This window comes from Microcaecilia unicolor, chromosome 7, assembly GCF_901765095.1.
Source record: "Microcaecilia unicolor chromosome 7, aMicUni1.1, whole genome shotgun sequence".
In the NCBI taxonomy this organism is placed as follows: domain Eukaryota; kingdom Metazoa; phylum Chordata; class Amphibia; order Gymnophiona; family Siphonopidae; genus Microcaecilia; species Microcaecilia unicolor.
The window spans coordinates 100,832,954-100,856,508 of NC_044037.1; the positions used below are offsets into that span (position 1 = coordinate 100,832,954).

Consider the following 23,555-nt stretch of genomic DNA (forward strand, 5'->3'; position numbering starts at 1 on the left):
CATGCTGTTATGAACCCAGCCAGCCATCCAGGGAGGCAGTTACCAATTATTATATAGAGATTGGCCTTAAGCATTAATCGGCACTAATTAGGAGTTACGTGTATATAGTAACATAGTAGATGACGGCAGAAAAAGACCTGCACGGTCCATCCAGTCTGCCCATCTATGCCCCTATTCTATAAACAGCGAGCATCTGCTAATGGGATATGGCCATGGGAGGGGCATGCCCAGTATTTAGGCACGATTTTATACAATACTTGTATTTATTCATCTAAATGCCAGTAGGTAGGCACAGAACTGCTTTTATAGTTTGTGCTTAGCGCCTATCTTTAGGCACCATTTAATGAATCTAGCTTTATATGTGGGGGCTAACAGTTTTTAAAACCCAGAGATCTTTAAGAACCTAAATCCCTTTTGAAAATTGTCCTCTGTACCCAGACATTGGTAAATGCAAGACTGGTTACAATAAGAGGCAACTCTTTAGAACAAGCAATGCAACAGATAGGGGGGAATGATAACTTATCTTGGTATACATTTCTTAACAGTAGATTTAATACAAACTACTCTGTTGTTTAAATTAAGGGACAGAGTAACTTGGATGCTCCAATTAGGGTTCTTGAAGAGGGCAATGTAATAACTGTAGATGCAAGACTCAAAAAGAAATGCAAGGTGGATCAAGATGGCAACGTGAACGGTTGTGCGGCTCAGTAGCTCCCGAGAATCAACATTGCTTCTGTGAGAGGTTCACTTACCCGACTTCACGATGGGTAAGAGAAAGGGGAAGACGGCGGTTCCTTCCTCCGCGGTACCGCCTCCGTTACCCACCTCTCGCCAGACGACTATGGAGAACTTTGGTGTTCGAGCCCTTGGAGAGCGGGCGCCCACTTCGGCGGACTCAGCCATTTTGGGCCTTGAGTGCAGCATAGAAGGAGTGTCGTTGAGCCCTCCTTCTCACACTGCTCCTCCGTGACCCGGAGACGATTTGCTGACCATGGGGTCACGGCTTCCCGAGGATGAAAACCCGGTGTTGGCTGTGGAAGGAGGACCTATGGGCACTTCGACCCCGGGAAAGGAAACATCTATGCTGGATATTGTTCCATCAACCCGGGAGATCGTAGCAGTGAGTACCGGAGGAATTGTAAGACCTTCAGTGGTGTCGTTAGACACACTATGGGACACCATACAAGGTGTGAATAGTACCTTATTATAATGAATGCCTCAGTTAAAGGTGAAATACTTGAGATAAAAAAGTCTAATAAGGGTTTATTTGAACAAACTCAAGAACAGAACGTGAAAATTATTAAAATGTCAGGAGAAATTGAAGAACTAAAAAACTTAACCACGACTCTGATTAAAGAAAGAGAAATCCAAGAAAGAAAATTGGAATATTTGGAAAATAATGGACGCAGGAACAATTTAAGGTTCCTGAATTTCCTTAAGTCACCTCTTATTTCCTCTTTGGATATGCTTAAGAAATATTTTTGTGATGTACTGGGAATACCCGTTGAGGGATATCTCCCCATAAGGATGGCCCAGTACATAACTGGGACAATTAAGGTGCCTAAAGAACAACCTCAGCCTGCTCCTAGTTCTGACCTAAATGTGACAGAATTCTTGGAGAGCTCTCTTGAATTAATAACTGAAAGAACAACATTACTAGTCACCTTCGCTCTTGAACCTGATAGAAACAATATTCTTCGCTCATACTTTTGCCATATTAATGATTCTTTCTTGGGACAAAAGATACAGGTTTTTCCTGATATGGCGCGAAACACACAAAAAAGGAGAAAAGAATTCTTGATGTATAAATCAAGAGTTCTTAAACTAGGTGGAACATTCATTCTAAAATTTCCTTGTAAATGTTATGTCTCCTTTGCAAAAGTAAATTTTGTGTTTTTTACACCCAAGAAATTATTGGAGTTCATTGAATTAAAAGAAAAAGATGTGTCACCTGTAGAGACTCCCATAGTTAATGCTGTTTAAGCCGGCTGTGATCATCAGTTTTTCCCTTCCCTTTGTAATAGTTATACTATGTTATTGTATTACTCAGTAGAAATTTCTTAGTATCTTGATCTATTTCTTCTTATTGTGGACAAATTATAATGTTTATTTTAAGATTATATCAGTTTGATATAATGTATTATACTGCTATTATAATTTCTGATATTTCCAATACATTTATGTTGGTGGATATAAATGTAAAAAATTTAATAAATAAAAAAATTAAAAAAAAAAAAAAGAAATGCAAAATAACATCTTGTGTGAAGCATCTATCGATCAAGTCAAAAGACACAAAATGGAATGATTGCAATCTCCCAACTATTTCAAGTGTAAGAACAGCTTTTTGGTCTATGGTTCATGATTTTATAGACAATAGGTGGTCAAAACTTTTGGGAAAATGTGTTAAAGTACAGTAAGGGAAATTTCATATACGCTGTAGACCCCGTATAACAAGGCTCAATATAATGCAGGATCATAAGAACATAAGTGTTGCCATACTGGGGCAGAGTGAAGGTCCATCAAGCCCAGTATCCTGTTTCCAACAGTGGTCAATCCAGGTCACAAATACCTGACAAGATCCCAAACCCAAAATTACTCACCTATAGCAGTTGTTCTCTGAGGACAGCAACAGGCCAAACATTCTCACATGTGGGTGATGTCATCTGATGGAGCCTGGTGCAGATGCTGACTAGCGAGTTGTAGAAATTTCTATCAGCATCCCACTGTACATGTGCTGGTGCCTTCCCATCCGAAACATGAACTTCGGTCCCTCAGTCATTGTAAAACGCTACAGAATGCAACTCCAAACAAGTGTGAGGGTATGTGAGAATATTTGGCCAGAACACCTGCCGCAGGTAAGTAACCTTGCTTTCTCTGAGGACAAGCAGGCCATTGTATTCTCACATGTGGGAATTCCTAGCTACCAGGCTCACCAAAAATAATGCTAGGACAATAGGAACTTGAACAAATTCTGCAGGACTGTCTGACTGAACCGACTGTCACATCGGGTATTCTGCTCAAGGCTGTAATGAGATGTGAACGTGTGAACAGATGACCAAGTTGCAGCTTTGCAAATCTCCTCTATGGAGGCTGAACTCAAATGGGCTCTGACATTATGAGCCTTGATATGACCCTCCAGAGTCAGCCCAGCCTGAGTAAAGGAAATGCAATCTGCTAGTCAATTGGAAACTGTGTGTTTGCTGATGGCTACTCTCATCCTGTTTGGGTCAAAAGAAATAAAAAGCTGGGTGGACTGTCTATGGGCTTTATACCACTTCAGGTAGAAGGCTAAGGCTTGTTTGCAGTCCAAAGTATGCAGTACACTCTCGCCAGGATGGGCATGTGGTTTTGGAAAAAATGTTGGCAGGACGATTGACTGATTAAGATGACACTACCTTAGGAAGAAACTTAGGGTTCATTCGGAGAACTACTCTGTTGTGGTGAAATTTAGTATAAAGTAAGTCAGCTACTAGGGCCTGAAGTGACCGCCACCAGAAACACAACTTTCCAGGTCAAATACTTCAGATGACAGGAATCAAGTGGTTCAAACGCCGCTATCCCATGACACAGTTGGAGGTTTGGGAGCTTTGTCAAAAGCAAAGCTCTCATGAAGCGAACAACTAGAGGCTGTACAGAGATGGGTTTACCTCCCACATGGTGATGGTAAGCACTAATCGCATGGAGATGAACCCTTACAGAGTTGGTTTTCAAACCAGGCTCAGAGACGTGAAAGAGGTATTCAAGCAGCTTCTGTGTCAGACAAGTGAAGGGATCTAAGGTCTTGCCCTCATACCAGACAGCAAACCTCCTCCACTTAAAAGTGTAATACCGTCTAGTGGAGTCTTTTCTGGAAGCCAGCAAGATGCAGGAGACACCCTCCGGCAAGTCCAAGGTTTCAAATTCTACGCTCTCAACATCCAAGCTGTGAGAGCCAGGGATTGGAGGCTGGGATGCAGAGACAACCCCTCGTTCTACTTGATAAGGGTTAGAAAACAATCCAGTCTTCATAGATCTTCAGAGGTTTACTCCAGAAAAAGAGAGAAAAATATCTGTCTCAGCCAGTAGGGCACAATGAGGATCCTGCTTGAGTTTCAGCAAACGTTTTCTCTATAAGAGGTATTGGAGGATACACATACAGGATCCTTCCCCCAATGCAGGAGAAAGGCACTTGAAACAAGTTTGCCATGTGATCTGAGCCTGGAACAGAACTGGGGGACCTTGTTATTGAGATGTGACAAAAAGATCCATCAAGGGGGGTGCCCACTCTTGGAAGATCTTGTGGGCTACACCCATATTGAGAGACCACTCGTGTAGTTGCAAAACCCTGCTCCGTCTGTCCGCCACACAGTTTTCCTTTCCTAGAAGGTATATAGCTCGGAGGTCCATCCCAGGAAGGAGGACCCACTGCCACATCTCTACTGCTTCCTGACACAAGGGGTAGGATCCTGTACCCTCCTGTTTGTTCATATAAAACATTGCAATCTGGTTGTCTGTTTGGATGAGAATAATTTGATTTTGCAGCCGATCTCCGCCTTTAGAGAGTTCCAAATAGCCTGCAGCTCGACATGATAGATATGAAAATCTGTTTCCTGAGCAGACCCTTGGGTGTGAAGCCCATCTACATGAGCTCCACAGTCCAGGTTGGATGTGAAGGTGGAATTTGGAATGATAGTCCCACAGTTAAATTCTTCCAAACTGTCCACCAGACAAGGGCATGAACCAACCACAACATTTGCCGAGCTGTGACCTACTTGCTTGCACGGACCTGTGAGGTGAGCATTGATAAGGTCTCTGCTCTAGTTTGTGGAAGAAAGGCCTGAGCTTGCAATGTATCTAGCAGGGCTCCTATGTACTCCAATCGCTAGATTGGGAGAAGGCCAAACAGCAGTACATGGCATTGGTAGTGGTGTTTCCCTAATCGAAAACTGAGATACTTCTTGTGACTGGGAAGTACTGAAATGTGGGTGTAGGAGTCCTTTAGGTCCAGAAAGCATACCCAATCATTTGCCTGAATCACAGGGAGAAGGGTGCCCCAAGAAATCATCCTGAACTTTTCTGTGACCAGGAATTTGTTCAGGGCCCTTAGGTATAGGATGGGACGAAATCCACCCTCCCTTGTTTTTTTAGGCACAAGAGAAGTACCCGGAATAGAATCCCTTCCCTTCTTCCCCTGCTGGCATGGACTTGACTGCATTGGCCTGGAGAAGTGCAGAGATTTCCTCTGAAAGTACCTGCTTGTGCTGAGAGCTGAGTGGCAATGCTCTTGGTGGGCAAATTTGGTGGATTTTGCGCATAACCGAGATGGACTATTTGAGTTACAAGGGGCCACATGATTGTAAAAATTCAGCCTCCCCCCTCCCCCGGAAGGCCATCTGGGATGGTCACTTGGAATGTGGTTATGCTGTCCTGGAGCCAGGGGTGCTGGCTGGACTTCTGAAAATGGAGTTAGTGGGCCCAGGGACACTGGCCCTGGCACTGCTGGGCAGAGCGGGAGGGCGGCAGGAACCTACATCTATGAGAGTAATAGGGTCACCGCCTTAGTCCACTGGAAAACTCTGAGAGGTGGAAGGTGCATCTGGAGGGTGCCGAGATAATGTTTGGATGGTATCTGTGTGTTTCTTGATTAGGTCAGCGACCTCTTCTACTTTATCTCCAAACAAGTTGTTCCCTCGGCGTAGTACATCCACCAACCTCTCCTGAACTGCCAGTTCCAGGTCAGATGTAGCCATGACAGTCTATGTATCCCCACATCACATCAAAAGAGTCATAAGCCCCCTCTGGCCAGATATTTTCTACACTCCAGCTGCTTTATTGCCAGCTGGCAAAGCTCAGCGACCTGCTCCTGTGGGAGAAAATCCGCCAGACTGAGTATACTGTGGACTAGGGGCCTGCAAGTACAGGCTCGTGTAGATCTGGTATGATGGAAGTGGGCAATGAGCATCAAGGCCTGAAATATTTTCCTCCCAAACGAATACAGTGTCCTGGCCTCTCTACCTTGGAGCACCGAGGCATGAGTCCTGGAACTCCTAGCTCATTTGAGGGCGGATTCTGCCACCAGAGAATGGTGTGGCAATTGGACCTTGGGATACAATACTCTGTATCCACCTTCTTTGGTGCCAACTGTATTGAGAGGGGAGATTTCCAGTTCTTTGTCAGTGCATTCCTTAAGGATAGGGTGCAATGATACTGTGACCCCTTCCATGGGAGGACTCATAGGCCAGGACAGTCAGCATCTCCACCCTGGGCTCTTCCTCCATTTCCAACTTAAATGGGATGGCCAAAGCCATCTTCTTAACAAAGTAGATGAAAGACAGACTCTCAGGTGGAGATTTTTGTCTCTTTTGAGGCGGGGAGAGATCAGAGGGAATACCATACGATTCCTCCTATGAGAAGTAATGTGGGTCCTCCTCTGAGTCCCTTGAATGGTCCTACTCAGACTCTTCTTCATACTCAGAGTGGGCTGGGAGAGTCTGTCTGTCTGCCTCAGCTCAGAGGAACCATGTCCTCACCCTGAAGGGCACCAAGGTACAGTCCCCTACTCTCTGACTCCGGGGAAGCTTCTTTCCCCGATGTCGACGCCAACACCTGTTGAAGCCCCAGTGCTGAGGATGTCAGCACAGACATAGAAGAAGCCTCAGAGAGAAGCTGTCAGTGACTAACCTGGCTGCTTTGAGGCTACTACTACTACTTAGCATTTCTATAGCGCTACAAGGCATACGCAGCGCAGCACAAACATTGAAGAAAGACAGTCCCTGCTCAAAGAGCTTACAATCTAATAGGCTCATGCACCAGTACCTCTGCCAAAAGAGGGGGAGCGCCCCTCTTGGTGCCGGTGCTTCTAGGGTATTGGCAATGCCTATGCCCCAGTGCTCCTAGCACCGTGTGTCGAAGAGGACCGATGCTTGTGTTTCCCAGATGCTCATTATGTCAGTTCTTTGGGACAACGTTGAATCTGTACACACCCTTGGTGATGGGTCCAATGCTGACCTGTCCCAGGGCCGACTCTCAGTGCCCGATGTTGAGACAGGTGGAGGACCTTGATGCTGTGAACTCCCAGTAGATGTAGAAGCCTTTGCAGCCATCACCACAGCTGCATTTGTAAACAGAGAAAACAACAGTTAGGCTCATGGTCAGGTCCAAGGCACTCGATGCACCATGAGTGTGGGTCCGTTACCAAAATCACTCGATTACATTGGGTGCACCACTTGAAGCCACTGAAGGTCTTCTGAGACACTGAAAAAAGGATTTAAGCCAAATTAAAACTCCTCAGTTTTGAACAGAAACAAGGGGCAGTGTTCAACTGAGTTTGGGGCTCTGGCTTAAAAATGGGCCTAGCCATTTGCAGAAAAAAGTCACAAAAATAAAAGGAAAAACAAAGGAAAAGAGGAGGAAAAATGAAGAATTAAGATGAAAAAGAGCCGCACGGGAAGGCACTGCAACACTACAAAAAGTACATGTCGTGGACGACAGATCCAAGATGGCGTCTTGAAAGGACGTGAGGATCAGAGCTCCCGAGCTTCCAGTCGACCGAACGCCAGCTTCTCTAATTAAATCATGGGAAAGCGAAAGGGGAAAGCTAAAGCTCTTACCTCCCCGAGCGTAGCTGTGAACCCTGCTGAGCGCCAGACCGTCTTGGAATCTTATGGAGTGAAGGTCCTCCGTGAGCGACAACCTGATTCTGCAGGGTCCGTTTTTTTTCAAGCGGACCATAGCATTGAGGGGGTATCGTTGAGTCCCCCCCCCCGACTACAGCCCCTCCCCGTCCGGGAGCTATTGCGAATGCTACGGAGGCACAGGAGACCAGAGCGATTGGTGGAACGCCGTCCCTGGCACCTGTGCTGGGAGCTCCCGTAGTATTTTCGACGCCAACTAGTTTTAGTGCGGAAGAAGTGCTCTCTTCGTCTCTAGCGGGCGAGATGACTCCTGAAGGGCACCGAGGAAAAGTTAAACCGGCTGTAATAACGCTTGAAGCGCTCTGGGACGCAATTCAAGGTATCCACACTTCCTTACAAACTATTTCTAATTCTTTAGGGGGTGAAATAACGGATTTAAAAGAAAAGCAAAATAATATGGCTGAAAGAGTTCAGAATTTGGAGGTTGAATTGACTAAATCTCAAAACTTATCAGCCGCTCTTGTCAGGGAACGAGACATTTTTTCACGTAAAATTGTTTATTTAGAAAATCAAAGTCGCAGGAACAACCTGAGATTTATTAATTTCCCGAAATCTCCTTTAATTGCCCCTTTGGACATGCTGAGGAAATATTTTATAGAGGTATTGGGGATCCCAGCGACGGCTTTTCCACCTGTCGCTAGGGCCCAATATATTACTGGAATAAAGAATATTGCTGGACAATCTCAGGCTGCGCCGGACCTAGATTTAACTAATTTCCTGGAAAGTTCCTTGGACATAGTGACTGAACGGACTACACTTTTAGTAATTTTTGCACTAGAAATGGATAGAAACAATGTCTTCCGGACTTACTTTCGCCATATAAACACGGAATTTCTGGGTTCAAGAGTACAGATTTTTCCTGACTTAGCTAGAGACACTCAGAAAAAAAGAAGAGAGTTCCTGTCTTATAAGACTAGAACTCTCAAGCTTGGAGCGGTTTTCCATTTGAAATTTCCATGTAGATGCTTAGTGTCATTAAATGAAACTAATTATGTTTTTTTTGAACCCTTAAAACTGTTACAATTTATTGAGGCACAAGAAAGTGTGGGTAAACCCTTAACTGCCTCCCAGTGAGATATATGCTACAATGTAGGCTATCAGGGTTATGTCTGTTCTGAAACTTTCAGTATTATACTTTTTTTATTGCTTGTATCATTTTTTCCTAGTACTTGGATCTCTTTATGACATGTGGACAAACGATGTAGAGAATTATTTCCTTTTAATTATTTGTTTGGATTATTATATTTTCTGTATTTCATTACATTTATGATGGAATATAAATGTAAAAATATATAAATAAATAAATTTAAAAAAAAAAAAAAAAAGTACATGTCGTGAAGAGAAGACAGAAGTGTCTTCTCAGCTCCGTGGAAAAACAAAGACTGAGGGACTTATGCTTGCACGTTGGGTGACAAGGCACCAGCGCATGCACAGTGGGATGCTGCTAGAAATTTCTACAATTCGCTAGTCAGCATCTGCACTGGGCTCCATCGGATGACATCATCCACATGTGAGAATACTTGTCCTTGGAGAAAGAGTAAGATGGAATTTATGCTGCTTATCCTAGAAATAAAAAACTGTATGGCTTGACTTACTCCTAATATAATATAGGCTACTACAATATATGGAAAGAGGAGAAAATCATTCAGAACATTTGCAATTAGTAACAAGGTGGAGTCTCATATATTTTCTTGCACGAATGTTCACATCACTCCCTTGGTGACTCTACTGACGTGCATAGATTTAATCATCGACTGAAACCACCTCCACCCTAAAGTTGCAATTCATTAACATGCTGAAAAGTGCAGATATATATAAATATATGCATATATTTATATATATCTGCACTTTTCAGCATGTTAAGTTTAATGAATTGCAACTTTAGGGTGGAGGTGGTTTCAGTCGATGATTAAATCTATGCACGTCAGTAGAGTCACCAAGGGAGTGATGTGAACATTCGTGCAAGAAAATATATGAGACTCCACCTTGTTACTAATTGCAAATGTTCTGAATGATTTTCTCCTCTTTCCATATATTGTAGTATCCTAGAAATAAGCAGTGGATTTTCCCAAGTCCATCTTAATAATGCTTATGGACTTTTCTTTTAGAAATTTATCCAGACCTTTTTTAAACCCTGCTAAGCTAACTGCTTTTACCACATTCTCTGGCAATGAATTCCAGACTTCAATTATACATTGAGTGAAGAAGTTTTTTCTATGGTTTGTTTTAAATTGACTACATAGTAGCTTCATTGCATGCTCCCTAGTTCTAGTATTTATGGAAAGAGTAAACAAGTGATTCACATCTACCCATTCCACTCCACTCAGTATTCTATAAATGTCTATCATATCTCCCCTCAGCTTTCTCTTGTCCAAACTGAAAAGCCCTAGCTGCTTTAGCCTTTCCTACCAGGGAAGTTGTCCCATCCCCTTTATTATTTTCGTTGCCCTTCTCTGTACCTTTTTTAATTCCGCTATATCTTTTCTGAGATATGGTGACCAGAATTGCACACAGTATTCAACAAGGTGTGGTCACACCATGGAGTGATACAAAGGCATTATTACATTCTCATTTTTGTTTTCCATTCCTTTCCTAATGTTTCCTAACATTCTATTTGCTTTCTTAGCAGACTGAGCAGAGGATTTAACGTATCATCAGCGATCACACCTAGATCCTTTCCCTGGGCGGTGATTCCTAATGTGGAACCTTGCATCATGTAGTTATAATGCAATCAAGGATAGGACCTCTTTTTTCTTATTGGATATTATGCCATAGTCTAGATATAATATAGATTCATGTACAATACGGTTAAATTGTGGATTCACATACCGTGTGGTTAAATATCTTGAACCCTAACAACTGCATTATATGGGGTCTACAGTATACTGTTAAATATATAGGCGATTGACATTTAACTGGTGGAATACATTTTTTTCATATGTTTAATTGCTACCAGGAAACTAATGTTCATTAAGTGGATTGAATATCAGCTACCAGATATAGCCTTCTGGATTACAAATTATGATAAATCAGCTAGGAAAGACCTGGAACCAACTTGTGAAAATGTGACCGTTTTAAAGAAAAATAATTTAATAATAGCAACATAGGGCAAATTTAGTGATTAGCTTCCAAGGAAAGCAAAGCAGATCGTACACATTATCTTCACAGAAACCAACTAGAGAGGTTTGGCTCATGCTATTAAATTAGGGATGTGAAGAACTGAAGAAGAATGAAAGTAGTAAGTGATTTTAAGAATGAGAATGAAAGATACATACTTTGTTTTTTCCCAACCCAACAGAACTTGGAAAGAATTATACATAAAGCGTTGAAGATGTTTGGGGCAAAATAACTCTCCAAAAATTTAATGGAACAGGGTTAAATTTGGCATGGTGAAAACCAATGAAAAAGACATTGTGTTTGAAAATGGGCCAGATTGGACTGGGGGATCCAGAGAAATAAGCTCTCCCCCCTCCCCCCAAAAAATGTTCCAATGCATTTCCATGGGAGAAGCAGTTCCAGTTTCTGCAACATAGACATTTAGATACAGTAAAACAAAGCACTTGAACTGACTACTACCTAATCCTACCCTCCATGATTATTCCCTGCCTTCCTCCCTCAACTATCCCCACCTCTCAAAACTACCACCTCACTTGTTCTGACATATCTTCCCACCCCAAACTACCCCTACTCCAAAACTACCCCCCCCCCATTCCACAGAACTCCCACCCCCAAAACTACCTGCTATACTATCCTCCCCAAAAATATTCCTGCCTGCCATAACTCCCCTACCTCTCCACCCCACCCCCAACTGCCCTCAGCTACCGCTACATAACTACACCATCCCCCCCCCCCCCGAATTACCACGTCAACTACCTCCAGTGCTTAACACCCCCCCCCCCAACTGCACCTTCCCTCTCAGTCAAAGGTATACACAGAGAAAATGTACCTACATGCACATACATGGAAAGATTGGAAAGAATTTCATGAGCCATGCTCTGCATGCTTTTCCCACTTGTTTTGTTTGTTATGTAATAGAAATTGGTGTCATATACCTTAACAAGTGAGTTCGTGTTAGCAAAGCAAAAGCACAAGTATATACAGCATTCATGGCAATGATAAGCTATATTAAAACAAAAATAAGCATTTATCTATAATGAGTTTCAAGTACTCGAAAGGCAGTAAGGTAGCAGAAATGAGGGAAGGTTTGTGTATTTTTGGAGTGGTCATGGTAGGGATCTGTGCTTACCCGCCCAATGCAGCTGAGGCGCTGGAGTGAAGCCTGGAAGTGCTGGTTCTCTGGCTCTGTCAGGCAGGAGAACAGGTTATTCTGAAACAGAAAGAGGGCATATAATCATGGCCCCCGGCCTCCTGCAATTCAATGCTCATGGGAAGGGCCACAAAATCTGGCCCTTCCTGCAGAATTTCTCATTACTGTAGTTACCACAGGAAGACTATGAACTGGTGTATTATTAATGGTGTTGACAGTAGTCACCCTATCTCTCGATGTGATGCTAAGTCTGGTGGCAGCCCAGCACATCAACACACTCCTTCCCCTCTATATCTGACTGGACTCTTATGCTTCTCATGATGAGGGAGCACAAGGGAGAGATTATCTTGGGGGGGGGGGGGGGAGAGACAAGAAACAGTGAGCAAGTGAGTGAATGGGGCAAAGGGGAGAATGAATGGGTTGGAGGACCAAGAAAGTGAGTAAGCAGATGGAGAGAGAGACTGGGGAAGGGAAGTGGACAGTGTGCATAAGTACATGGGGGATAACAAAAGTGGATGGAGGGTATTGGGAGATCATATGGAATGAAAGTAAGGAGATCAGGGATTGAGGGCATGGGGAAAGAGCAAATGACGGGATTGAAGGAGATGGAGTGTGAGCGACAGAAGGTATCAATGTCTTGAAAAGGGGTACGAGTAGATTGCCTTTCACTCTCCTGAATCCTGGCTATCCTCTCTCCCTCCCTTTCCACCTACTTCCTGATTCTCTCTATCCTCCTGTCCCTTTTACCAGAGATCCACTCTCCCTCTATTGAGATTCTCCCTTCTTCTTCATCTCCAAGACCTTGTCTCTTTCTTCTATTATCTGTTCTCTTCTTCCCTTTGCAGCGCTGATCTTGATGATCCTTTTTCTCCCAAAAAAGAGCCAATGACAGTAAATGGACACAAAAGAAATATTTTTAAACTAAAGTTTAAAAAAGCAACAATTTCATATGCAGATATATGGAAATTTATGAATACATGCAGATTTATCACCGTGTGCCACATAATTGTAGCAGAATTTTTGAAATATCTGTCATTGAATTCAGAATCTTGAAGAATCTACTGCAGGAAACTGGGTGCTGTGAATATAAAGTGCATTTGTATGAGAATCTCTGCATACAGTTTATATACAGTACTTGGCTTACTTGTGCGAGTCTATATAGAGCTTGTGCAAGTAGATTAATTGTGTAGCCGTGTCTGTGACTGGATGTGAATGAGCTGAAAAATGCACGCTCTAAGCATTGCACAAAGGCAGGGCCACCGAGAGGGGGGGACAGGGGGGACAAAATTCCCTGGGCCCGGGCCTCCGGGGGGGGAGGGGGCCCGGCGCCGCCACCTTCCGTCGCTCCCTGGCATTGAACAAGCACCTCACCTTTGAAAGCGCAGCAACCAGTGGCAGACCACTCCTTCCTTCCATGTCCCGCCCTCGCCTGACGTAACTTCCGCGAGGGCGGGACACGGAAGGAAGGAGTGGTCTGCCGCTGCTTGCTGCGCTTTCGAAGGTGAGGCACTTGAGATCAGTGCAGAGGGCCCGGGGTGGAGAGAGGGCCCGGCGACCTCGGGGGGGGGGGGGCCGGGGGCGGCCTTGTTCCGGGCCTAGCCCAGTCTCTCGGCGGCCCTGCACAAAGGATATTTTTGGTGAGCGAGTACTTGGGTGGGGGGGAGTAGGTGGGGGTGGAGGGAGGCCATGCCAATGCAGGAGCAACATGTACGGTAAGTGACGGCCCTACTGCTTTAATTCTTGTGGAGGTTGGGACCCAGCCAGCACTTCAAACTAAGCTATGCTACACATGTGAACAAAAACAAATACAGACTGAAATAGCTTGACAAGAGGCACTAGCATTTTTGTGCAAAACACATTTAACAAGCAGTAGAAAGTGAAATGCATGCCTGTCCATTCATGACTGTGGTGAGTTTCTCTATGCTCAGTTCCTTTGCCAACACAGGGTCCCTCAGACATATGGTAATCTTTTTCTGAAAGAGAATCCAACAAAAAAATAATTGCATTGATGAGCACAGATCCTTGGCAGAAGCAAAGAGAAACCCCATTGTAAACTGGTGACAGAAGTGGGATCAGAAGCTGCACCTAAAGAATAATTACAGCTTCATGTAATCTGATCTGAAGACAAAGATCACACACTGGAAGCTGGAGATAGTAGTGGGATATGAAGTTGGATCAGCAGGTGAGTGGCACTGAAGGTCACATACCGCAATGATGGAAGAAGTGGGATTGGAGTCATGTGACATGAAGTATGCTCAAGGGATGTCAACATCGCTTGCTGAGATTATTGACATGGTCTACCTCTCCCCTTTTGCAGTCCCCCAAACGTCACACTCTTTTCAATTTAAATTAAGGGTCCACCCTTCTATATCATAGCACCTCAAGGACTCACACATAAATCTGCACTCATTAGAGCAGTGACTTTCAGTTGCATCATGGAGCGGGAACCACCGATGCAAGAGATATCCACACAGCGCAGCATAGTGTCCAGGTTCTTTGAGTACCAGATCTCTCTGTAAGGGTACAGAAGTAGGAGGGAGGAAATTAGCAAGGTATCTGTTTATACAGAGCTGCCAAGGGGGAGTCATTTTTAAGGAGAAATATGTTCATACCTGTTAATTTACTCAGTCCTGCTAGACCAGTTCAGATGCACAAATTTATACCACCCTGCCAGCAGATGGAGACAGAGAATATATTGGGGTAGATATTCAGCCGGCAGAAGTGAACCTTTTTTTTTTGTCTGCTGGCAGCATTATTCCTAGATAGTCAATGCTGGACCATGTCTGGGCACTGATATTGAATATCCAAGGTTTATGTGGCTGGCTATCTTTTATGCGATTAAGAGGCAGATGCAGCAACCAAACGTAAAAAAATCTAAATCGTTAAAGTCCCTAACGATTTTAAAATAACGAAACATGCACCAAAAAAAAAAGTCACACATGCTGAGATCGGTAGTGAAACGTACAATGTATCAAAGAATCACAATACACATCGTTAATCGGCCCCCAAATCATGCGCAGAGCAGCCAAGCGTTATGTTAGCTGCTCTGCGCATGCCACAAACAGTCAAAACACAGTCAAATCGCAAGCACATGGCTCCCAAATAAAAACAAAAATAAAAAAAAAGGGTCGGGAGGGGGCAAGGGCGCTCATCAGGAGCGTCCTGTACAGACGGCCTTGCCCCCCCCCCCGCTGCTCCCCACTTTCCGCCGCTCCCCCCACCCCGAAAAAGCAAAATTCTAGCAGCCCCTGCCCCCTCCCCACTTTCCGCCGCTCCCCCCACCCCGAAAAAGCAAACTTCTAGAAGCCCCTGCCCCCCTCCCTTCCTCACTACTCTGTCACCTCAGCTCCGCCTCCCGACATCCTCCGTCCGCGCCCCGCCCCCTTTTGGGGTCGTCGCCGCCATTCCCCTCCTCCATCGGGCCCCCCTTCCTCTTACCGGGCCCGTGCAGCGCCTCTCTCCTCTGTCCGAAGGCGCTGCACGGGCAAGAAGAACGCTGAATCAGCTGATGCCTGCCTTCGCCTAGCTTCGATAGAGCGTCTTTCTCCTCCTGGGCCCGCCCCTGTCTGACGTCAGTAACCTACGTAGGTTACTGACGTCAGACAGGGGCGGGCCCAGGAGGAGAAAGACGCCCATCGCGAAGGCAGGCATCAGCTGATTCAGCGTTCTTCTTGCCCGTGCAGCGCCTTCGGACAGAGGAGAGAGGCGCTGCACGGGCCCGGTAAGAGGAAGGGGGGCCCGATGGAGGAGGGGAATGGCGGCGACGACCCCAAAAGGGGGCGGGGCGCGGACGGAGGATGTCGGGAGGCGGAGCTGAGGTGACAGAGTAGTGAGGAAGGGAGGGGGGCAGGGGCTTCTAGAAGTTTGCTTTTTCGGGGTGGGGGGAGCAGCGGAAAGTGTGGGGGGGGGGCAAGGCCGTCCGTACAGGACGCTCCTGATGAGCGCCCTTGCCCCCTCCCGATCCTTTTTTTATTTTTATGTGTTTTCTGAGGTCCTTTGGACCAATCACAGCGCTTTTAGCTCTGCTAATGCGCTGGGATTGGCTCAAAGTTTGTTTATTTTTTCACTTAACACTTTTTCCTGCCACGGAGCTGTCCTAACGAGAGGTCCAGACCTCTCGTTAGTTTTCCTGCCTTTTTCCTGCGTAAAGGCAATCGGAAAAGGTTAGTGCATGTCGTTTCAATGGGGTTTTCACACTAATTGCTCATCTCCATTCCGTTTTCGTTAGCTGCTACTGTCGTCGGAAAATAGGCTTAAGTGCATGGAAAGGATAGGAAATTCTTCCCTGAGGGCTCATTTAACGATGAAAAACGTTTAGTGCATCTGCCTCTAAGTGCGATATTCAGCACTTAACTGCCTACGCAACACCACATAAATGACTGTGCTTTGTGTGTTCTGATATGGCCATTTAACTTAGGCGGTTAAATACCAAATATTGCACTTAACCGCATATGAGCAGATACTGCTCCAGAGTATCCACAAAATAGCTAGCTTTCACTTTAGTGGTCTGTGGTGATATTGAGTGGCACTAACTTGTTAAGTGCCGATGAATATGAGTGGATAGCCCCACACAATCGATTTAACCGGCCAGGAGTCGTTTCTGGCCGGTTAAATTGCTTTGAATGTTGATCCCATGGTTGCCCAGTTACTTTACTAGTAGAACAAGGAGAGGTGTAGCACAAATATGTGTCACTATACAAACTGTTAAGGCAACACTAAGAACCCTGAAAACCAAGAAAAATGTCAAAATTTAACAACTGAACCACTCCCTGCTTTGGGAATATGAACCCCCAACTCTAGACCCATCTCCCCTTCTCTCTGTAGTCCTTTTCCTCCCAGGAAAGGCACCAATACAGACCTGAAAATATATGAACAATCTATGGATATAGAGGCAGAGTGTGACCACAGAGGGTCCTGGACTAGTCTAGTAGGATTCAAGGGAAAGAAATTATCAAGTAAGCACCAATTTCTCCTTCCTTCTCATCCTACTAAACCAGTCCAGATGCATGGGAAATACCCGCCTCCCCTATTGTAGGCAGGAGTAAACCAAGGCTGCACTGAGAACACCAGCCCCCAAAGGCTGCATCCTCTTTAGCCTCACATGCAACTTGTCATATTGACAAAGGAATGCAAAGAGGAATATATAGCAGCCTTACCATGTCCTCTGGTGCGACTGCACTAACCTCTGCCCAAGAGGAGACTTGGGTCCTATTAGAATGAGCCCACAGAACAAAAATTAATCCTCTAAGTACTGGAGAAGCAATAGACAGACATCTAACAAATAAAGGTCTCTGTCATCCCTGTGCCTGGCTGTTCCAGAAAAGGCAAGTAGACACATAGCTTGATTCAAACGAAAGAGAGTGTGCCACCATTTGCAGTAAGGAGGGAATGGGACAAAAGTTAACCAAGTCTTGAGAAAAAAAGATACTGATTTTTTTTTTTTTGTTACATTTGTACCCCGTGCTTTCCCACTCATGGCAGGCTCAATGCGGCTTACATGGGGCAATGGAGGGTTAAGTGACTTGCCCAGAGTCACAAGGAGCTGCCTGTGCCTGAAGTGGGAATCAGTTCCCCAGGACCAAAGTCTACCACCCTAACCACTAGGCCACTCCTCCACTCAGATTCCAACAATAGAGGGCTTGAAGGTCTGAAGTACAACATAATGAACAAATTGTCACTACGAATACCAGCTTAAGATTGAAATCTTTCAAGAAAGCATGCCTCAAGGGCTCAAAAATAGAGACCCAGAAGTGAGTCAGAAGAGACCAACAACACAGCAATGAGTCCCGCAAAGTCCTCATATGTGTCCTTGCCCAAGATATCAGCTTCAGTTTGTGGGCATTAACCCTAGAAGCAGCAGGTAAAGCGAAGATACTTACCTGTAGTAGGTATTCTCCAAAAACAGCAAACAATTCATTCTCACATGTAGGTCATATCATCTGTGTTGCCAAGTGCAGAACAATTGATACTGTATTACAGCTTTTCAACAACACACGCTGAGTTCCCACCATGTATGCACAAGTGCTTTCCCACCTGCCGAGAGTGTGCAGGACCAGCAGTACAATAGAATAGCTACCAAAATAGGAGACAGCTCCCAAGGGGAGCTGGGAGGGTATGGGAAAAGGAATGGCCTGCTGTCCTCGGATTTACAATCTTTTATCTGCTCTTTATTTATACACCTGGTCTGCTATGGTCACTATTGTAACTTCACTATCGGGATACCCTATCTTCCCTGTTTTTGTGATATCTTTAACAGACACCTTATTCTGAACCATGCTCTTTTGAATGACTGTTGGCCTTCTCCCAGTTTCTAGTTTAAAAGCTACTCTAACTCCTTTTTAAATGCCAATGCCAGCAGCCTGGACCCACCCTGGTTAAGGTGGAGCTCATCATTCCGCATAATAGGCTCCCCCTTCCCCAGAATGTTGCCCAGTTCCTTACAAATCTAAAACCCTCCTCCCTGCACCATCGCCTCATCCACACATTGAGACGCAGGAGCTCTTCCTGTCTCTTGGGTCCTGCATGTGGAACAGGAAGTACTTCCAGATTTGAGCTTTCTACCTAAGAGTCTAAACCGCATTGAACCTGCTATGAGTGGGAAAGCGCGGGGTACAAATGTAAGAAAAAAAAATTTGGCTCCCAATACCACTCTCCCACATTTTCCTATGTCATTGGTACCTACATGTACCAAGACAGCTGGCTCCTCCCCAGCACTACCCCTTTGCACCAGGCAGGCAAGTAACCAGGCGATCCTCATGGTCTACCAGCTACCCAGCTATCTACATGCTTAATAATCAAATCATAGTAACATAGTAGATGACGGCAGAAAAAGACCTGCACGGTCCATCCAGTCTGCCCAACAAGATAATTTCACGTGTGCTACTTTTTGTGTATACCTTACCTTGATTTGTATTTGCCATTGTCAGGGCACAGACCGTATAAGTCTGCCGAGCACTAGCCCCGCCTCCCAACCACCAGCCCTGCCTCCCACCACCGGCTCTGCCTCCCAATCTTGGCTAAGCTTCTGGGGATCCCTTTCTTCCGAGCAGGATTCCTTTATGTTTATCCCATGCATTTTTGAATTCCGTTACCGTTTTCATCTCCACCACCTCCCGCGGGAGGGCATTCCAAGCATCCACAGCTCTCTCCGTGAAAAAATACTTCCTGACATTTTTCTTGAGTCTGCCCCCCTTCAATCTCATTTCATGTCCTCTAGTTCTACTGCCTTCCCATCTCCGGAAAAGGTTTGTTTGCGGATTAATACCTTTCAAATATTTGAACGTCTGTATCATATCACCCCTGTTTCTCCTTTCCTCCAGGGTATACATGTTCAGGTCAGCAAGTCTCTCCTCATACGTTTTGTAATGCAAATCCCATACCATTTTCGTAGCTTTTCTTTGCACCGCTTCCATTTTTTTTTAACATCCTTCGCAAGATACGGCCTCCAAAACTGAACACAATACTCCAGGTGGGGCCTCACCAACGTCTTACACAGGGGTATTAAAACCTCTTTTCTTCTGCTGGTCACACCGCTCTCTATACAGCCTAGCAACCTTCTAGCTACAGCCACCGCCTTGTCATACTGTTTCGACGCCTTTAGGTCTTCAGATACTATCACCCCAAGATCCCTCTCCCTGTCCATACCTATCAGACTCTTCCTGCCTAACACATATGTCTCCCTTGGATTTCTACTCCCTAAGTGCATCACTTTGCATTTCTTCGCATTGAATTTTAATTGCCAAACCTTAGACCATTCTTCTAGCTTTTTCAGATCCTTTTTCATGTTTTCCACTCCCTCCGGGGTGTCCACTGTGTTACAAATCTTAGTATCATCCGCAAATAGGCAAACTTTACCTTCTAACCCTTCGGCAATGTCACTCACAAATATATTGAATAGAATCAGCCCCAGCACCAATCCCTGAGGCACTCCACTACTCACCTTTCCCTCCTCTGAGCGAACTCCATTTACCACCACCCTCTGGCATCTGCCCGTTAACCAGTTCCTAATCCAGTTCACCACTTCGGGTCCTATCTTCAGCCTGTCTAGTTTATTCAAGAGCCTCCTGTGGGGAACCATGTCAAAAGCTTTGCTGAAATCTAAGTAGATTATGTCCATAGCACGTCCTTGATTTAATTCTCTGGTCACCCAGTCAAAGAATTCAATGAGATTCGTTTGGCACGATTTCCCTTTGGTGAAACCATGTTGTCTCGGATCTTGCAACTTATTTGCTTCTAGGAAATTCACTATCCTTTCCTTCAGCATCGTTTCCATTACTTTTCCAATAATCGAAGTGAGGCTTACCGGCCTGTAGTTTCCAGCTTCTTCCCTATCACCACTTTTGTGAAGAGGGACCACCTCCGCCGTTCTCCAATCCCACGGAACCTCTCCCGTCTCCAAGGATTTATTAAACAAATCTTTAAGAGGACCCGCCAGAACCTCTCTGAGCTCCCTCAATATCCTGGGGTCAATCCCGTCCAGTCCCACTGCTTTGTCCACCTTTAGATTTGTAAGTTGTTCATACACACTCTCTTCCGTGAACGGTGCTATATCCACTCCAATCTCACATGTACTTTTGCCAGGAGACAACCAGTGTTGTAATACGCATTTGCCTGCCACCAAACTCATCTTACAAAACAACAAGGTGTTGGCCCTGTATCTACTGCAATATGCCCTTTATTTACCTAATAAAAACTGTTCCACTGTATGAGTCACCCCTCCCCCCAGAAGTGGACCAATGTAATTTTTGAGGGAAATCCAAAAACCTTGAATTTTGGGAAAGCTCCTAAAGGAATGATAATAGGAATTATATACCATCCACATCTAGGGCATGTTGAGGACTGTATCCCTCCCATATTGTATAATTGCAATCACCAATTATAACAGCCATCCTAACCCTTCCCTCCTGAGCAGAAGCTCCTGGAAACATATCCTCAGTGAGAGAGGACACTGCATCTCTGTGTGGCTGGTCCTGGCTACAGGTTACTTCCAGCTTCACCAGAGTGACGCTCTCCTTTTAGAAGACCTCCCTCCTACTTTGCCCAATTGCAATTATACAATATGGGAGGAATACAGTCCTCAACATGCCCTAGATGTGGATGGTATATAATTCCTATTATCATTCCTTCAGGAGCTTTCCCAAAATTCAAGGTTTTTGGATTTCCCTCAAAATTTACATTGGTCCACTTCTGGGGGGAGGGGTGACTCATACAGTGGAACAGTTTTTATTAGATAAATAAGGGGTATATTGCAGTAGATACAGGGCCAACACCTTGTTATTTTGTAAGATGAGTTTGGTGGCATGCAAATGCGTATTACAACAACACTGGTTGTCTTCTCAGCCCCTGAACTTTTGGCACTGGAAAAACCAACTCCATATCTTGGTGACATGGGAGGCTAGAGATGCAGAAGGTCCATTAAGCCCAGCATCCTGTTTCTATCAGTTGCCAATCCAGGTCACAAGTACCTGGCAAGATCCCAAAACAGTACAAAACATTTTATGCTTATTCTAGAAATAAGCATTGGATTTTCCCCAAGTCCATTTTAAAAATGGTCTATGGACTTTTCCTTTAGGAAGCCATCCAAACCTTTTTAAAACCCCGTTAAGCTAACCGCTTTTACTAGATTCTCTGGCAACAAATTCCAGAGCTTAATTACACATTGAGTGAAGAAATATTTTCTCCAATTCATTTTAGATCCCTATATCCAAGAGAGCGCGGTTTGATCATGAATATTTTGTGGGACATGCTTTTCTAGATATTTGTATGCCTGTGCAGTCCTGCTGTTATTGTTAGGCTGGGAAGAGGGAGTGTTTAGAGAGGTGTTTTTCTATTTGTTTGAGCTCAGAGGGTTACAAGAACACAAGCCCTCCATGTTCTTTGAATATGTCTGTGGGGAATGGGGAGGTAGTTGGGGGAAGACTGCAATAATGTTTGTCGGTTCATACATAAGTTTTGTTTTGTTGCTGTTAAGCACTGGTTTATTCTTTAATAAAATTGTTTTCAACATAGAACACTTTCCTCCAAGGCAGCACAGGGTCTGCCAGACTGAAGGTGGGACTTCTCTACTACATCCCTGTAGGCCTCCTCTCTCTGTCTACCTCAGCTCCTCCAAGTCTGCTACTCTAGCCTCAAGAGAACGGATTAGTTCTCAGAGCTAGGAGCTCTTTGCATTGAGCAAACACATATAACCTCTTATCAACTAGGAGATAATCATATATGTGATATTCAGTGCAAAAGACTGGATAGCACCCCTCTTGCTGCTTGACTACTGTCTGCATCTTAGAATTATAGAGTTGTTTAATTAAAACTTCTTAAGGTACTAGGCATATCAGATGAATATAAAGAGCCTTAAGATTATATGGTATAATATGTAATTTATTTAGTATTTGCTTCTCAGAAATTAATTAAATGTAATTAAAACTCTAATAAAAACTCTCCTCTTGTTGCCCTAATAAGAATTGACCATAAATGAACTAGTGGTGGGTAGGGAGCTGGAGAGGGGGTTGGGAATGGGGACTGAACTAGGCCCTGCTGTGCCTTCTAGAGTTTATCTGTTAATGCTGTGGCAAAAAATTCAAGTTTTAAAACTATGGGGGAAAGGGTATGGATTCTAGTTAATAAAGTTTGCTTCTTCCTTTTTTTAATTCAGTGTTTATCAATAACCTACAATTCCTCTTCTAAACCCAATTTTTAAGTTACCAAGCACAGAGGAAAATAATGTTATTTACCTAGAGAAATGTCCTCTTCTCTCAGAACTTCTCAGAAAGAAAGTTAAGTGGGACCTTTCCTCTCTCTCTATTATTATTATTAGCATTTGTATAGCACTACCAGATGCATGCAGCGCTGAACACCTGATACAAAGAGACAGTCCCTGCTCAAAAGAGCTTACAATCTAAGTAATACAGACAAACAAGACAGTTACGGGTGAGGGAAGTAATGGGTGAGAAGGGAGGAAGGGACAAGGGGAGGGCAATTGTGGCTAGGAGCTAAAAGCAGCAATGAAAAGGTGGGTTTTCAGCATAGATTTGAAAACAGGTAGAGATGGAGCTAGACGTATAGGTCCAGGAAGTCTAACCAGGCATAAGGTGCCGCGAGAGAAAAGGAGCGAAGCCTGGAGTTAGCAGTGGAGGAGAAGGAGGACGACAAGAGAAATTTGTCAAGCGAGCAGAGTTCACGGGGAGGAATGTAGGGAGAGATGAGAGCAGAGAGGTAACGGGGGGGCTGCAGAGTGGATGCATTTAAAGGTCAGTACGAGAAGTTTAAACTGGATGCGGAAGCGGACAGGGAGCCAGTGAAGTGACTTGAATATATATAATTTGAATTCCAAGGAGACTGCTTGAAACAAACCCTTTGAAGCTAACCCAGTAATCAGATTGCTCTTAGTAACCTTTGCAAATTTCTACTTCCTCACACCTTAATTAACACCTAATTCAGGTCAGTAGCAGTGCTACCTCTCTAGCAGGCAAAGAACAGAAAATAACTTTCTTTTTGGACAAAGTTTGAGCCTTGCTATTATTCTTTTTGTGAAAAATGCCCCTCCCCCCCCAGTTCAGCCTTTCTTTGAGAGTCTGAGCTTCTTGGGCATGTCCCCTCTTCATGCCGGCCCTCTGCATACT

At 44.5% G+C, this 23,555-nt stretch overlaps 1 protein-coding gene across 2 annotated transcripts in view; it reads right to left on the reverse strand.

Annotated features, from left to right (window-relative positions):
* The window catches only part of PRODH2 (proline dehydrogenase 2), a 34,013-nt gene that overhangs the window by 6,566 nt on the left and 3,892 nt on the right, over positions 1-23,555 (reverse strand). For both annotated transcript variants that reach the window (XM_030209741.1, XM_030209740.1), the window contains exons 3-5: positions 14,333-14,453; positions 13,830-13,913; positions 11,920-12,000 (exon numbers count right to left, since the gene is read on the reverse strand). In XM_030209741.1, the coding sequence (XP_030065601.1) occupies positions 11,920-12,000; positions 13,830-13,913; positions 14,333-14,453 (286 nt within the window). The remainder of the gene's footprint in view (positions 1-11,919; positions 12,001-13,829; positions 13,914-14,332; positions 14,454-23,555) is intronic.